Source organism: Dasypus novemcinctus, chromosome 6 (genome assembly GCF_030445035.2).
Source record: "Dasypus novemcinctus isolate mDasNov1 chromosome 6, mDasNov1.1.hap2, whole genome shotgun sequence".
NCBI lineage: Eukaryota > Metazoa > Chordata > Mammalia > Cingulata > Dasypodidae > Dasypus > Dasypus novemcinctus.
The window spans coordinates 45,220,082-45,237,999 of record NC_080678.1 but is presented as its reverse complement, the minus strand read 5'-3'; the positions used below and the strand labels follow the sequence as shown (position 1 = coordinate 45,237,999).

The 17,918-nt window shown below is 39.8% G+C and overlaps 1 protein-coding gene across 1 annotated transcript in view; it reads right to left on the bottom strand.

Moving 5' to 3' along the window:
- The window catches only part of LOC101433204 (cytochrome P450 2C19-like), a 32,547-nt gene extending 17,447 nt beyond the window's left edge, over nucleotides 1-15,100 (bottom strand). Inside the window, exons 1-5 of the mRNA XM_004482222.3 lie at nucleotides 14,899-15,100; nucleotides 12,874-13,036; nucleotides 10,731-10,880; nucleotides 4,871-5,031; nucleotides 4,236-4,412 (exon numbers count right to left, since the gene is read on the bottom strand). Coding sequence (XP_004482279.1) covers nucleotides 4,236-4,412; nucleotides 4,871-5,031; nucleotides 10,731-10,880; nucleotides 12,874-13,036; nucleotides 14,899-15,063 — 816 coding nt within the window. The 5' untranslated portion in view covers nucleotides 15,064-15,100. The remainder of the gene's footprint in view (nucleotides 1-4,235; nucleotides 4,413-4,870; nucleotides 5,032-10,730; nucleotides 10,881-12,873; nucleotides 13,037-14,898) is intronic.
- Nucleotides 15,101-17,918: the final 2,818 nt, after the last annotated feature.

Sequence of the window (17,918 nt, the reverse complement as noted above, 5' to 3'; positions counted from 1 at the left end):
AGAACAGGCCCTGCAGGTGTCTTGGAGCCAGAGGAAGGGGCCCAAGAGGCGGCACCGGAAGCCCAGCTGGCCTGGGACTTTCACACAGATCAGGGGCGGCTGACCTTCAGCGGTACCGAGAAGCCCTCCTCTGGGGGTACGGGAAGGAGTGAGGCGGCCCACAAACATGTCCAAAACAGCCTCTGTCACTCAAAAACCTGAAGAACCTCCGGAAAGTTTTTATAAGCAACTTTACAAAGTCTTCAAGATTTACACCCCCTTCAACCCAGAAGCCCCAGAAAGCCAGAGAATGGTCAACGCAGCTTTCGTCGTCCAGGTGGCACTGGACATCAAACAAAAACTTAAAAAACTGCCAAGGAGAAAACAAAAAGCAAATGAAACTGCAGGATTCCCTGTTAGTAGCAGCCTTGAAAAACCAGACCCAACCAATCAAGAAAGGCCACCCCACAAAGGGGAAACACTTCACCCTGAAACTCCCCGCTTCTGCCAGTACCGCCCGGGGCCGCCTGGGGCCACCTGGTTTACGTGTCCAGATTTTAAGGATTCAATTAACTTGGACTCAGCTTCCAAAGAACTTAAAACAAACAAAAAAACTCCCCCACCTCTTTTCCTAAATCCTGCCACTTTCCTGCCAACCGAAAGAGGAACTCCTGGGTGCAACTATGCAAAAGCGACAAGAAGGTGTGTACCGGTTGCCCCAGCATCCAGGACGAGCCACTTCCCTGTCCAGATCAAACCCTGTACACAAAAGGCAGCAGTTTTGTCAGAAATGAGAAGAGGTTTACTAAGTGCACAGTCGCCGCAGCTAAATAAGCAGTGAAGGCGGCTCCCCTACTTAGGGGGTGGTCTGCTCAGCAAGTGAACTCTGGACACTGATTCAAACCCTACAACTGGCCTCTGACAAACGGTGAATATTTGCACTAACTCTGAGTATGCATTCACTGCTGTACATACACATGGAGCAATTTATAAGGAGAAGGGACTCCTGACTGCAGGAAAAAAAAAAAAGGAAAATCCTTCAACTGCTGGAAGCAGTCTGGAGGCCAGGCAGGGTCGCTGTCATGCGCTGTTGGGAGCATCAGAGGAAAACAGATGCTGTTGCTGGGGAAAATGCACTGCCCGATGGGGCGGCTCGACAGGCAACCAAGGGGGGCCTCAAGCTACAGTCCCACCAATGGTGCCTCATCCCTTTTAAAACAATGCATTGAAAGACTGAACTGTACCCGGGGGAAGCAGGAGTAGGTGAGGAAGGGGAGGGACACCAGACCCCAGAGGGGGGCTGGCTACTCCCGGATGACTGGATCTTCATCCCAGAGGGGGCCACCTACACGCTTGTTCAACAATGCCACCAGCTCACCCACTTGGGAAAAAAATACTGCTTTACAGGCCCTGCTCAGAAAATACTGCTACATTGCCCAGATGGCCTCGCTCTGCACCACTGTTGGCAGCTGATGCCAAACCTGCACTGAAAGCAACCCCTTCCAGGAACCCCAGGCCCCGGCCAGCATCCAACACAAAGAAACTGCCTCTTTTAAAATCTTAACAATGGACTTTGCAGAAGTGAAACCAGGTCAAAGGTATAGGTGCTTATTAGTAATGATGTGCACCTCCTCGGGCTGGGTCAAGACCTTTCCCACCCACATGAAAAACAAAAAATAACTAAAGCTTTGCTCGGAGAAATAGTTCCCCAGCACGGAATACCTTTATCCACAAGCAGCGACAATGGCCCAGTTCTCCTGTCAGCCATTGTCCTAGAACTAGCAAAATGTTAGGAATTAAGTAAAAAAGTCCACATAGCATATAGGCCCCAAAGCTCAGGGAAAGTAAAACTCATAAGTCAAACCCTCAAAACCACCCTTAGCCAAGGTCTGTAAAAATAAAATAAAATAAAAAACTGGCCTTCCATGAGTAAATCTACTCCTATTAGCCCTCCTTAAAGTCAGACTACACTCCCGGACCCTCAGGCTTTTCTTTCACCTTTTGAAGTTCTGTTTAAACAGCCACCCCCAATTATTCAAACCTTCAAGGAAAATCTCAGGTTCCTAGGAAAAACTGACCAGGATTCTATCCTCCAGCAGTTAAAAAAAACCCTAGCCCAATTACACAAAACTGTTCTGTCTAAAAAAAAATTCTGTATTAATAATAATAACAAAAAGTAATTTTATAACAGGAAAACTTGTTGGCAGCCAGCCTCCCCTGCCAACTTGTTTCTAAAAGATTGTTTCTAGTATTGCATGCCATTATGTATTTAAAATTTTAAAAAGGTTATAATTGCATATAACCAAAATGAATCATTATTTTAACAAGTTTACTTAGTGTGAATGATAATTGTATGTTGTAAGAGGTTTGCTTACAACAATTGTATGTTGTAAGAGGTTGCTTTCCAAAATCATTTTGGTAACTTAGATATGTAGGGTGGATAGAATGTGTTTTTATTATTATGGAAACAAAATAATTTTGTCCTAAAATAAAATGATTATTAAGAAAGAGTAAAATGTGGAACAAAACCTAAATGAATTCCAAAAGTACAGAAGGTTCATGAAAAAGGAATTTTTTATGGTTAAAGTTCAGTAAGATCTGATGGGTCTATCTATAAAATTTTAAAAGTTTTAGTATCAAATACTGATGCAAAATTAAAATTTTATTCTTTCTCTGTTAGTGTGTCAAAGTTTCTCAAGTCATTAGTCTGTTTTAGTAAAAGTTTATAAAAAGTTTTTGTCCTGAATAATCAGTATATAGAGAAAGTCTGTTTTATCAAAATAGTTTCTTGTACCTGAACCTTATCATTTTCTTGGTTTTCTAAAAAAAAGAGAAGTCTCATCTCTTTTTAAGGAACATAATGTTCAAACCTGCTTTCTCAAAATCAGATCCTGAAAAATATCTTTTTATTTCAAACTGTTGCAAAAGATTTGTTCATTTCCTTTAATACATAATAAGTTGAATGGAAAGTGTTTGAAAGTATTATAAAATTAAAAAGATTGTTTAACCCTCTGTTAATTAAAGTTGTATGAGTAAAAAGCTCTTGTGACTACTTAAAAAGTATATAAAATTCCCAGAAATCTACCAATGTTTCAGCATAATATTAGACAAAAGTACAATGTTGTTTATCATGGTTGTAATTATTTAATAGTATGTGTCACAAAAACTGAAAAAGAGCCCCTCCAGCCTCCAGGATAGGCCCACATACTGTTATCCTTATAACCCCCACTGCTCTCAAAGTTTCAGGTATTGACCCTTGGATTCATTATACTAGAGTTAAAAGGGCACATTCCAATGAGAAACAAAACAACTGGACACATCACCCCATACCTGACTGTCCCTTGAAAATCTGAATTGCCCCGAGCCACCGAGAGTCGCCATCACCTGACTAAATGGATTCCTATTTGCTTTGGTTCCTACTCTTCTTTGAACTGCTCAGCTTGCTGTTTGGGACTGGACTGGCAGCTACAGCTCCCAGAGACTGGAGTGTAGCTGAAAGGACACTAATCTTAATAGTGTACTTGTGTCTTGTAGAATGCTTTACTACCTTAAAGTTGTTTTCCCACATAAGTGACACCCTATGAAAATTGTATAGGGGCATCAGAGGGGGAATTGTTGAGGAATGAAAAGCATAACCTTGCAAAATATCTCACAAGTCACTTCTGTGGATCAGCCTGTGAGGCATGGCCTTGCAGGAGAATATCAAATAATTAACTCCTGCCCCTTGTTTCTGTAAATTAGCCTGTGAAAACATGGTGTAGGTGAAAGATATCAAACGAACGACTTCACCCCCTGCTTCTGTAAATCAGCCCGCAACCTTGCACTGCATTCTGCCTCTCTTAAACCCCCTGCTTGCAAATTTTCGCTTAGCAACGCGTTAGCCAATGAGCAAAGTTATGCTGATCCCACCTGAAATCCTAGATAAACCTATGAAAACTGAAAAACGAGGCTCAGAATTTGGAGATTGACTCTCCTCTGGGCCCACACATAAAAAACTATTCATTCACCTTTCTGGAGTGCTGGTTTTGAGTTTCTAGGGCTCAGAACTCCTGGCTTTGCTGTAACAGTAAGGACCATGATTCTTAACTTTTAAACTTTCACATTTTAAAATCCCTGTAATGCTGGGTACTGGCCCTTAGTGAAGGTCTAACTGCTTATCAAGTAGTGTTACCAAGCCACCTAAATGACCCCAAAAAGTACAGAACTTATCAATGAGTTACATAATCTAGATAGACAACCATTTGTCCATAGATTACCTTTTCCATTTGGATCAGGAAACAATCAATGAAGTCCTGAGGATTATTAATGTCCAGGGATTCTTGGTGTTCCTTTACTTTCTCCAAAACAAAATCATGCAATTCATGTTTATTTTTAAGATATCTATTATGACTTCCTGGGAAGATATTAGTGAAGATGGGAAACATATTGCAGATCTAAAAGGAGAAAGACTCATTTATTCAATGAAAAAAACATTTAAGCACAACTATATATCACAGAGTTTACGCTAGGTCATGGGATAACTTTCTACTGAACATACAAAACAATTCTCTACACTGCCAGAGTGATCTATGTTGACATGGGCGTGGAAGACAGTGAAAACACCACTAAATAGGGAGCCAGTGGCCTTGGGTTACAGCCCTAGATTCCACTCAAGCTTCATGAATGACTTTCCTTGAAAATTTGCTTAACATTTCTAGGCATTAGTTTCTTTATCCATAAACTTCGGGGATTCAAATAAATGGTCACAAGAGACTTTCTGAGATGTATCCTGCATGACTTTAAGCTCTGGGCAACATTTTGGTGTTCAGAACTACTTATCATAGTCTGACCCACAAATAATTTTGAACCTTGGTCCAGCACAAGAGCCTAAATAACCTTCATTTGGCCTCACCTGGATCCATGGTGAGCTCACAATCTTGAAATTTTCATTAAATTTCTCCATTATATTAAGAAAACACTTATCATCATACTCAAAACGATTTTTAAAAATGATGGAGCAGATCACATTGCAGGGAGCACAACTCAGGATAAAAGTGGGATCACAAGGAGATGCTAAACAGAAATAATTTTTAAAAATTAATACAAACATAAATCTCTTGGTTTTTCAGATAACAATAAATTTAACTTTTAGAAGTTTTGAAGCAATAGCCACCTGAAAATCTCTTTAGCATTTTTTCAAAAAGGATATCTAAATCAAATATACTCACTTTTCCCTAAAACTGAACAAACTTTCCATCCTAGCAAATATAATAACAGTTTTCCACACACCCACTTACCTTATCTGCCTTTCAGGAGTGAGACTAGGGTGACAAGTGATGCACTACTCTTGGGCAAAAAACTTAAGAGGGGCAGCAAAAATCTCAGCAACCAAGAAAATCGTATTTTATGCAGTATTTTAAAAATCAGAATTAATGCCAAAAATAAATGACAAACAGAATATAAACAAGTTTTTGTATTCTCAATGATTATTTATTCCAAAACATCACAGTAGTTGAAATATACAAACAATTGAAAAGTTGATATATTAAATCTCATAATTTCAAGTTTAAATATTTTATTTATTCCAAAAACAGAATTGATTGTAATTTTACTTTCCTGCCTTTAATGGAAGCAAATGCATCAGTAATATTTTTATTAAAACTATTAACCATTAAAAAAATACATAAAGCCTGTATATAGGGCATCCATTTTTTCCTTGTACTTCAGGCTCCAATATTGCTCAGTATAGCACTGCTGCCTTGACTCACACTAGTCTATAATCCTGTTAATTTACGGGCAAAACAAAACAAAACAAAAAATTAGGTGAAGCTGTTTTAAAAAGCTCTTACACTGAGCAAATTATAGTTAGCATTGAGAATCATACCTGTCTTGAAAAGCTCTCAATATTGAAGCCTTGATACAGGAAAAAACAAAGGATGGAAGAACACTGAAACCATTTGAATAATTAGAAGTTGAAGAAATTTAATGAAAAGCTGAGAGAAGAGTAAAGAGAGAGGCTTGATAGGGGCATTCAAATATTTAAAAACATGCAAGTACATCTACTCCCCAGTTCACTGGACTTACCCAGGACAACTTACAAAGGATGATAATGGACAACAACCATCCCAAGGAACAAAGAGACTCTGCAACTACAAGCAGGATAGTCCCATCTGTCTGCTCCATGGGATCGCAGCACACTCTCAATTAGAGGTGGAGTGGACATCACCATCGCAGAATCCTCAGGATTGGGGAATGAACGGTGGACTAAAGTAGACTTAATGGTATTCTACTATGAATTATGATTCTAGCAATGGAAGAAATTATATCATTGCTGTGGAGGCAGTGGCCACTGGGGGTTCTGAGGGAAGGGAAAGGGAAAAACAGGGGTAATATGGGGACATTTTTGGGACTTGGGAATTGTCCTGAATGACATTGCAATGACAGATATAGACCATTTATATCTGGCAATAACTACAAGAATGTGTGGGAGAGAGTTATGGTCTATGCTTAGTGGCAATGCTCCAATATGTGTACATCAATTGTAACAAATGTACCATGCTAGTGAAGGATGTTGTTGATGTGGGAAAATGTGGGAGAGGTACGAAGCGGAGCATATGAGCATCCCCTATATTTTTTATGTAACATTTATGTAATCTAAGTATTTTTGGGGGAAAAAAAGCATATTAAAATATGTATATAATAAAAATATGGAAGTAAAAAAGAAAAACATACAGGAAAAAAATTGCAAAAAGACAGGTTCAGAGGGTAGGTTTAGGGAGTCTTAAAAAATACAATGGGGAATTTTTGTTTCACACTGCAATCACAGCTCAAGCAAAAAATGTTAAATGGATTCCTTTGCTTCCTCATTTCAATGAAGAAAAAAAAATCTCTGGGAAATAGTATTTAGTGTCTTCATCAAACCCAAATTTGAGTTTAATGGGAGAAAATTCCCTTCTTGCAGACTCGTGGGTTATTTCCACATAAAGCCATGACAGACACGGTGAGTTACTGTAAGTTGGTCACATTTGGCCATTTGGGGTTTATCTTCATTTTACAGATGAACTAATTTAGGCAAAGGAAAAATGCAGCAGAGTGTACAAATAAAATGAGATTGTTGTGAGCAACTGATCATTAACCTGAGTATGTAAAAAACCACAATTCCCCAAATTCATACCCGTAGAAAGAATTAGATGACTTGAGCTATATTCATTGCAAGGAAACTATTAGACATTAAACAGTTAACTAGCTCTGTGCCAGTTTCTTTTCTAGATTACTTTTTAAAAATAAAAAGACTAAGCTTTTAATGAATTTTTACATTACCTAAAGGAGATATCTTGAAAAGTTTTGAGACCTTTCTTTATGTTTTCCAGCCTAAAATCTTTTTTCCCTTTATTAGAGAGTTGTGGATCTACAGAACAATCATGCATAAAATACAGGATACCCACCTTGCATTGATGTGGAACATTCTTTACAGTTGATGACGGCACATTTTTATAATTGCACTATTGATTTAAAATCCATGGTTTAACTTAGAGTTTGCTGTGTACAGTAGTTTCATGGATTTTAAAAAAATTTTTATTCCATTGCCATATATACAATTTATTCCCCCTTCAATCATAATCAGAAATATATTCCAGCACTATTAATTGCATTCACAATGCTGTGCTACCGTCACTGCCACCATTACCAAAACATTTCCATCATTCCAAACAGGAACCCTGTAAAATTAATCCTTAACTTTCCAATGCCTGTTCCCACCCTGTTCCCTGGTAACCTATATTCTAGATTCTGACTCTATGAGTCTGTTTACTCTAATTGTTTGAAATTACTAAGATCATACAGTATTTCTCCTTTGTGTCTGGAGTATTTCACTCAGAGTGATGTCTTCAATGTTCATCCATGTTATCACATGTATCAGGACTTCATTCCTTTTTATGACTGAATAAATACAATACAATAATATTGCCATTTATCATTACCCAAATGGTTACCTTTACTGCAGGTCTTTATTTCTTTATGCTGCTTTGAGCCACTGTCTATTGTTTCAGTCTGAAGAACTCCCTTTAGCATTGCTTGTAGGGCAGGTCTAGTGGTGATGAATTCCCTTAGCTTTTGAAAGAGAATATCTTAGTCTCTCCCTCATTTTTGAAAGAGTCTTACTGGATATAAAACTCTTAGCTGGCAGTTATTTTCCTTCAGCACTTTAAGTATTTTAACCCACTGCCTTCTTCTTTTTTTAATTTTTTTTAAAAGAAGCTTTAGGTTACATGAATATTACATTAAAAATATAGGGAATTCCCATATGTCCCACTCCCTGTCCCTCCCACACTTTCCCACATTAACGGCATCCTTCTTTAGTGTGGTACATTTGTTACAATTGATGAACACATATTGAAGCACTGCTACTAACCATGGACTACAGTTTACATTAGAGTTTACACTCTGTGCCAAACAATTTTGTAGGTTATGACAAAATATACAGTGGCCTGTATCCATCACTGCGATGTCATGTGGGACAATGTCAATGTCCCAACATTACACCTGCTCTTCCGCCTCCTATCCCTCAGAACCTCTGGTAGCCACTGCCTTTATATCAATGATAAGAGTTCTTCCATTGCTAGAATAATAATGTCTATAGGGGAATAATAATAGGCCTATTTTAGTCCATTGTACATTCCCCAGTCTTGAGAATTTGGGGATGGTGATACTGATTCTGCTTGTAATTGAAAGAGGGCTTAGATCCCATGGGGCAGATGGATGGAACTATCTTGCTTGCGGTTGCAGACACTCTCTGTTCCTTGGGATGAGCATTGTCCATCCTCATCTCCTTGTCAGTTGTCCTGGGTGAGTTCATTGAACTGGAAAGTAGGCGTTGGAACTCTGCCAAGAATCAGGGCTCAACTGGCTCATGGATGGATCAAAGATTTAAGTGTCTGGAACAGATATTTATCAAGTATAGTGCTAATTATGAGTTCATATAGAAGGGCAGAAGAGCCATGTATAGAGAACCTATAAATGAGTCTAACTTTGTTACACTGGGGAGCATAAATTCCAAAATCAGGCCCACTGACGGGGTGCTGAACTCCTGAGCTGTCTACCCTGATTGTAATTTCTACATGTCTCTAGAGCCCTCAGGAGTCCCACTATTTGAGGCAAGGTTTACTGTGCCAGTCTTGCTTCTATGGTTTCTGATGAGAAATCCACCCTCAGTCTTATTGGAACTCTCTTTTATATAACATGTTGCTTTTCTTTGCAGCTTTCAGAACTCTCTCCTTGCCCTTTGCATTTGATAGTGCAATCAATATATGATGGGATGTGTTTTTCTTCATGTTTATCCTATTTGGTGTTCTTTGAGCATCTTGGATGTGCACATTCACATCTTTAGCTAAGTTTGGAATTCCTTTTGCCCCTTTCTCTCTTTCTTCTCCTTCTGGAATTTGCTGTTAAGCAAGTGTACTTAATAGTGTCTCAGAGCTGTCTTGGGCTATCTCTACTTTTAATATTTTTTCTTTCTGTTCCTCAGCCTGACTCATTTCAAGTGTCAAACTCAAATCTTATTTTCACTTTCTCTTTCCTCATGTAAAAGAGGGAACTAAAATCTGTTAATGGTGGAAGTTTGGAATCCTAGCTGTCACTCAGGATCACTGTATGAGTCAAAGCTGAGGTGCCATTGGAAGCACAAGAGTCAGTAGAGTTGGCAATAGGAGGTAAATAATTACACTAAGATTCTAATTCATAACATCTATAATTAAATGTAGTTAAAAAAAAATTAAGCAGAACTGAGACAGAGCCAAATGTCAGACAGTGAAGGGATTGTAAGTAGTATCTGGTAATGGTTGAATCTCACAAAAAATAATCTTTTTTACCCCAATATTTGTGAATCTTTCATAATTTCCCATATACCTTCACTTAAACCATATGAAACAAAACAGTAGTGAATAATTACATTACTAATTAATTATTTTAAAACAACAGTTTGCAAAGATAGCCCTAACAAGATTATTAAACTAAGAAATTAGGCCATTTGAGCCATGGAAGAGCATCCTTCAAAGATGGCACCTACAAGCCTGCAGGCATGACCTAGGAAGAAACTTGCAGCTGCGACTATGAGGTTGGCCATGCAAACATAGGCTCATAAGGGAAAGGCCAAATCTACTTGTTTCAGTGCTTGTTTCATCCTCCAAAAGGAGTATGTGAGGTTATTCCCATCATGTCCTGTTGACAAGCTTTCAACAGAGAAATAGTCCAGGACAGAGAGCCCAGAATTGGGCTGTGGGAAAAAATGTGCCAACTCAGGGCAATAACAGCCAACCATCTGTGAGCTTGGAATGGTTTTACATTTATTAGTGATATATTTTAAATAATTACAGGTACAACAATTACATAAGACCTGTATGATATCCTTGATTTTGCCTCTTGGTCTCCAAGCCTAAAATATTTACTTTGCTGGACTTCTATATATAAAATATTTGTTAGCTGGCCCAGAGGAGTTTGTTTTCCCCATATTTCTATTAATAATATCTTACCATCAGGACATTTTGAGTAAAAAAAAAATTAACCTTGGAGAATGACCCAATTAAATGTGACTTTTATATCCCCACTGTAACTACAATCCTGTGTGTACCCATGCAGAGATGCTTCCTTGGTTCTCCAACTAAGGGCTAACTTAGCCATTACTCAGAAAGAAAGAAAGCTGCCACAATTTTTCCAAGGCTGTAATTACAGAACAGATCAGTCTGTTAAGGTCAGTGACATTGTAAAGACTCACCCACCCTTGGTTTGCCTCAATGCCTCCACAAGGCAGCGGGCTTCTTCCTGAATGCGGTCCTCAATGCTCCTCTTCCCCATCCCAAAATTCCTCAGGGTCATGAGGGAGAAGCGTCGCATTTGCTTCCATATCTCTCCATTGCTGAAAAGGATTCCTACCAGGAAGGGACACAGGAGAAAATCCTCCTTCAAAAGTGTGTTAGTAGAGTGATGGCCCCCATAGATATCCACTTCCTAATCCCTGGAACCTGTGAGCACATACCCTGACGTGGCGAAGGGCTTTGCAGATCTGAGTATGATAAGGACCTTGAGATAGAGAGAATCTCCTGGATTGTATTGATGGGCATAATCTAACCACAAGAGTCCTTAAAAGCAGGGAAATTTTTCCAGTTGTGGTCAGAAAAAGAGGTGCCTATGTAAGGGTCAGATAGCTGCAGGTTGCTGGTTTTGAAGACACAGGAAGGGGATCATAAGCAATGGACTGTGTGGCCTGTAGAAACTTGGGGAAGGCAAGGGAACAGATTCTCCCCTAGAGCCTCCAAAAACTAACACAGCTCTGCCCACACCTTGATTTTAGTCCTTTGAGATTTCAATCCCATGTAAAACTTCTGACCTATAGAACTGAAAGATAATGAATATGTGAAGTTTTAAGCCACTAAGATTGAGGTAGTTTGTTATGGCCACCATAGAAGTCAAGTACAACATGGCATTTCAGGAGGGAAATTCTAAGAGGGAAAACCTGGCTGGCATGGCAATGTGCCAGTCTCTGCCTGAGTGGCTTAAGCTGCCATTTGTAGTGGTCCCACCATTCACAACTCACACACACACACACACATAAATGCTATGGGTAGGACTTTTTCCTTCATTACCCTTTTTGAACCCCACCTAACCAACAGCCAGGCACTATTGTCTCCATCAAAAAGAGTGGATGCTGAGGCTCAGAGAGGTCAAATTCCTGGCCCAAGCTCACACATCTACTAGTGGTATGCTATCATGATGGCAATGAGAAAAGCACCACAACCTCTTAAACTCTCTCCTGAAATGGGATCAGCCAGAAATCTGCTCTGGAGGATGGGTCTCTGCAGCATTTTCTATTGAGAAGGGGTAAGTTCACCCAACACTTGACATGGACTCTGTATTCTTCTAAATCTTCTGTTTTGGAGGTTTCCACAATCAGAAATGTGTGAGCGCCCGGTGAGCTTCCTCAAGGCAGGACAACAGGAGAGGCAGAGAAGAACTATGAGAACTCTGTGGAAGAGTAACTCCCATGCTCTCCTTGGCTACTGAGGTCTCAGTGTGTTAACCAGGGGCCCAGGTGACCAAAAGAACAACCATCTCTGATACTATTACATGCCAGGTGCTGTCCTGCCAGCAAAACAGAGGCTGCCTCACTTAAGTCCCACAAGAGCACTAGGAAGTGGGTGTAATTATTATTCCTATTTTTACATATGAAGAGGCAAGACAGAGAATCATGAAGGAAATTTGCCCAAAGTTGCACAGCTACTTATGCAGAACAGATGGTCAAGGAAGCTTTATAGTCAGACTCAAGGTCTGCCTTGTTAACCACAATTGTTGGATGCCTGTTCCAAAAGGCTGGAAAAGCTGCTCATGTGACTATTAAGATAACTTGGTCCCACACCCACCCTAATCCAGACTGAACAAATGCCCATTTTAAGAAGTTTTAAGGCTTCTTTCTCTGGCCCACCCCATGGTAGTTTTTATTCACCTGTTTCTAATAGAGGATTTAAGAAGAGATCAGGGAACTTGCAGGCCTTAGTGTAATTCTGAATAGCCTGTAACTGTCACAGCTCTTGTTGGTCCAGTCTAGGCGCGGGGAGGGGTACTTAAGGGAAGACAGACTAACCTCTATCCTTCCTGTGGCCATGCCCCACCATTCTTTGCTTCTCTTTAATCCTCTCCTTCTACCTATTAACCCTTTTCCCTAAATATCCAAAACTGAAAACTGAGTTCTACTTTTCTATATTTTCAGAAAGATTCAGTTGTATATTAGCAAATTGTTTCCTGCTGTGTCACATTCTGAGATTTAAATATGTATTTAATCTAGTTCCTTGTATGCTACTACTACTACTATTACCATGCACACACACATGTGCGCACACACACACGCGTTCATACACACATACCTACCCATTCCTTGATGACTTTTATCTATCACTGGGGAAACTCCTCTTCCAGAAAACTCCTCTCCATGATCAATCAGAGCTTCCTTCACTGTTTCATATCCATGCAACACCACAACAGGCCTCATGCCCAAATACACAGTGAATATGGAGCCATAGATTTTTGCTAGCTGGAAAACCAAAACACAGGGCAGACATTAAGGCCAAGGTTTATTTTATTCTGCCTGATATGGCTATATGTGACTCAGACTGATATCATTTTATATCACTAATGTTCTTATTCTGCACCCACAATATCAAGTATTTCTGACTTTTCTATATATACCCCAAAATCTGCTATTCACAGGGAGCCCAGTGTGTAGACAGAGGCCTAGGAACTTGGTACAAACCTTATTCTAATTATCCTTTCAGCAACCTCTCAAGATAAGGTTATTTATCCCCATTTTACCCACGATGAATCTGAGACTCAGAAAGCTCATGGACCTTTCCCAGGACCCCACATCCCATAAGTGGAAGAGTACAGTTCAAATGCTCTTGACCTGACTCTGAAGCCTGAACAACGTTTCATCTCCCTGGGCCTGCCTGGGCACCTGTGCTCAGCTGAGACTCCAGAGTCATCAGGAGGCTCTCAAATTGCATGTTGCTGAGCGCTGCCCCTGGAGATTCAGATTCAGGAGATCTGTGGTGATTTCTATAAAACTCTTTTTTTTTTTTTTTAAGATTTATTTATTTATTTATTTCTCTCCCCTTCCCCCCCGACCTCGGTTGTCTGTTCTCTGTGTCTATTTGCTGCGTCTTCTTTGCCCACTTCTGTTGTTGACAGCGGCAAGGGAATCTGTGTTTCTTTTTGTTGCGTTATCTTGTTGTGTCAGCTCTCCGTGTGTGTGGCACCATTCCTGGGCAGGCTGCACTTTCTTTTCACGCTGGGTGGCTCTCTCTATGGGGAGCACTCCCTGCTCATGGGGCTCCCCTACGCGGGGGACACCCCTGCATGGCAGGGCACTCCTTGCGTGCATCAGCACTGCACAAGGGCCAGCTCCACACGGGTCAAGGAGGCCCGGGGCTTGAACCATGAACCTCCCATGTGGTAGACGGAGGCCCTAACCACTGGGCCAAGTCCGCCACCCCCAAAACTCTCTTTTAAATATTCACCCAGCTCCAGTCTGAGAACCCCTGGTGGAACCAGCACAGAAAAAGTGTGAGGGCAGCAATAGTTACTGAAGTGCAAAAGCAACTCTCAGAAGAACACTTCTTCTGTCCATCTGTCTGGCAACATCTGCAGCCCACAGCCCTGGGCAGGGTCCAGCAGGATAGTCACCATCCTGTGGACACTAAATGTTGAACTCCCTTACTGGCCCTGAAGCTCTAGTTCTTGCCTTGATTTCAATCATAATTTTCTTCTTCTGAAAATATTATTGTAACAAATCTAAGCCAAGCACACTGCTCTTAAGGCAGGCCAAGGAAATGGGGAGAGGGGTAGGAAAACAGCCTGGTATAGGCAAGAAAAGGGTGTATTTAATATAAAAGAGTTGGGTAAAATTCAGTCTGATTTCTTATTATTATCCCCATGCACCAGCAATTCTAAACAATATCAGTGATAAAACACATCTCCTTGCTGGAAACATCATTCCCACCCTCTCCAGCCCCTTGATACACTACTACAAGAGAACATACTACTTTTTGAATAAAAATGCACAAATCACATGAACTGCCATTTACATTGCTACAAAAAAAATCACTGAAAACAAAACAAAATGGCCAATTCATAACTTTATTGTTCTTATTGTTTTGATTCAGGCTTACAGAGCCCTGTATTTTTACTACCTGCCAACTGCGTTGTTTCATTCCATTATTTTTGCAATGACAAGCCTGAAAATGAAGAAGGTAGGAAGAATTTCCCTACTCAGTATTACATTGCTCAGTACAATGACCAATTTTAATAGCTGGCTTCCAGGAACATACTTCATTTAATAGTGAGAACCATTTCTACTTACCCCTTGCAAGTCACTGGCAGAGCATGAAGCATACTTACATTGCATACAGCTTTGCTGATGTTAATATTCAACTGTAGGATGTTTCCAATAATTGGAAGAGGAGTGGGCCCAGGAGGGAGTGTCCCTTTCCCATAGCTCTGTTTCAAAAGTAAAAGGAGAAGAAAACACAAGAGACACAGCAGTAGGACCGAAGTTGGATCCATTAGAACACTTTCTTCCTAAGAAGGCAGCTGTAAGCTTGGAGTGCAACCCCTTATGTATAATGTTTGGAGCTATCTTGATTTGTGCTGCATTAATCATTAACATGATCCATTATTTGTAGCACTTCCAAATAGACCATGGCCTGCTATTAAATGTCAAACTAATGACCTATAAGAATTTGCAAAAAGTCTAAAGTACAAAAGACTGTTAATAAAAAGCAAAAAGAAAACATCTTATTCTTAGATGTTTTATGTAGTGGATATTCTTGACTGGCATCCAGATGTGACAAAGCCTAGTTGATATCTGGATGAGGGTTGAAAGACAAACCTCTTGTCTCACATTTGTATCTTTCCAGTAGCTCTATGTATTATGTCTTCAATTGTATTTATCAAGTAACCATCAGCACTGGTCTTCAAGGAGTTTATAGTACTCTAAGCAAGATCAGATAGAAACCAGAGTTATTACAAGAAAGAGTAGAAAATTTCTAGTGGTTCAGAGAGAATGTGAAGAAATTTAGAGAATACACAGAAGTACATAAGGTTCAGAGAAAGCACTACTGGATTCTTAAGAGTGAAGGATCAAGTACAATCAAAATCAAGGAAGACTTGTGGGAGACCCGACATTTGATCTGGGCCACAAGGAGAGGGGATATTGATGAGTGAAGGAGCATAATCACACTAGCTACTCTACAAATGCCTTTTTTTTCATGTGCATCTTGCTTTATTTTTTTAATTTTTTTTTATTTTTAAAGAACCTTTAGATTACATACAACTGGTTTTTATATTACCTTTCTCATTTTTCCAAGTTTGAAAATTCAGTTAGCATTGGAAATCTTGGCCTGAATGAATTTAGTTGAGAAATTGAGTTCCCCATTCTTGGAAAGAAAAATGTTTCATATTAACCTGACTTACAAAACATTTCTGAACCATGTATAGATGAATATCTTTTTTACTACCTGCTGAACTAACTCACATGGGCAATAAGTTCAGTTTAGCATCCATTAAAAAATTACCTCTGAGTGATTATGGTTTCTCTTTCTTTGCAAAATCTAGAACAGTAGTTTCCAAGTCTGGCTGCTTGAAAATGAAAGAATATAAAAGCAACTCTTATAGATTTTGATCCAATTGAGTTGCCAGGTAAAACACAAATTGCTCAGATAAATTTAAACTTCAGATAAATACTGAAAAAAAAAAAAATATAATTGTATCCCAAATAGTTCACAGGGAGAGTGCATATTTAGACTAAAATATTATTTGGAATTTATCTGAAATTCAAATTTAACTGGATGTCTTGTGTGTTGATTTGTTAATTCTGGCAGCCTTAGGCAGAAGCCCAGTCATTGATATTATTTTAGTTTTCCAAATGATTGCAATATAGCCAGGATGAAGAACTACCAGAACAAACAACTGTTTCTTAAAATTGATAGCATTCTGAACTCTCAATATGACATATTAGGAAAGGATAATATTTAGGGCAAACTGTGATTAAGGCCTTGTTTAAAAAAAAACTCTTCCTATTATGTCTTCAGCAAAACTATAATACCTTGCCCTTGAAAACAGGTATCTTTTTACATAGTTTAAGGTGATTTATTAACAGCTGCAGCTGCATAAATGTAAAATAGCAAGAATAATGCATTCACAATGAATGGGGAAAATCATTTATTGTGTACTTAGTAGGTGCTAAGCAATTCTACACACAGTTCACCATTAAACTCCTAAAACAAATCTGGATGATGGAGTATGTTTTTTTTTTTTCAAATGAGGGAAAAAATAAAGAGATTTGCCCCTAGCACAAGTGCAATGCAGGGATTTGAACCTAGATCATTTGTATACCATAGTAGTGCACTATCTCCTATATCACAGCTCCCTCGAGGACAATTTTAATCAAATAATCATTAGTTACAATGAAAGTACCACCCACTGATGCCTTTCACACTATATAGGAGCCCCTTTCTGATACAGCTGGGTGGCGAGTACTCAAAAAGAGCCAAACGAAAAACCACTGGGCTACATGCTCCCTTCCCCACTGTGTTGGATGTGAAACTTGCTCAGCCCAACTAAGGAAAGACCCAGTTTCATGGAGAAAATTAGTGGGAAAGATTGACAAACAAGGATTCCTCCCCTTCCCCATGCCCTCTCTCCAACCGAACCAGTGACTTCTGTAAGAACAAGGAGAAGAGATGTGAGAGAGAATAGCACATGTGTGGCCCTAGGTAGAAGGTGGGAGACAGGGACTGCACCCAAAAGACCAACAGCACAAAACAACCACCACATGAAGACATGGAAGATGACATGTGGAGACCATGGGACCTAAATGTAACATTACTCATGGCAGATAGCTCTGTAGTTTGGTACCTTGCCAGTGGGCCCTACTTTGGAGTTTATGCTCCTGAGTGTGACAGAGTTGGACTCAGACGTGACTTCTCTACACATGCCTCTTCTGTCCCTTTTATTTGAACCTATAGTTGGTGCTGGAGTTGGTAGGTGTATATCCAAGAAATTTCAATCTCTGGGCTATCCATAAGACAGCTGGGCCCTGAGCCTCGGCAGAGTTGCAACACCTACTCTCTAGTTCATTGGACTCACCCAGGACAGCTAGCAAGGAGGTGAGGATGGATGACCACCACACCAAGGAACCAAGAGAGTCTACAACTGCAAGCAAAAGGGTTCCATCCATCAGCCATATGGGATGGATAATCCTCCCAATTAGAAGTGGAGTGGGCATCACCATCCCAGAACCCTCAGTACTGGGGAATAAAATATGGACTAAAGTGGACTTACTGGTATTGTACTATAGATTTATTGTGATTCTAGCAAAGGAAGAAATTATATCATTGATGTAGAGACAGTGGCCACTG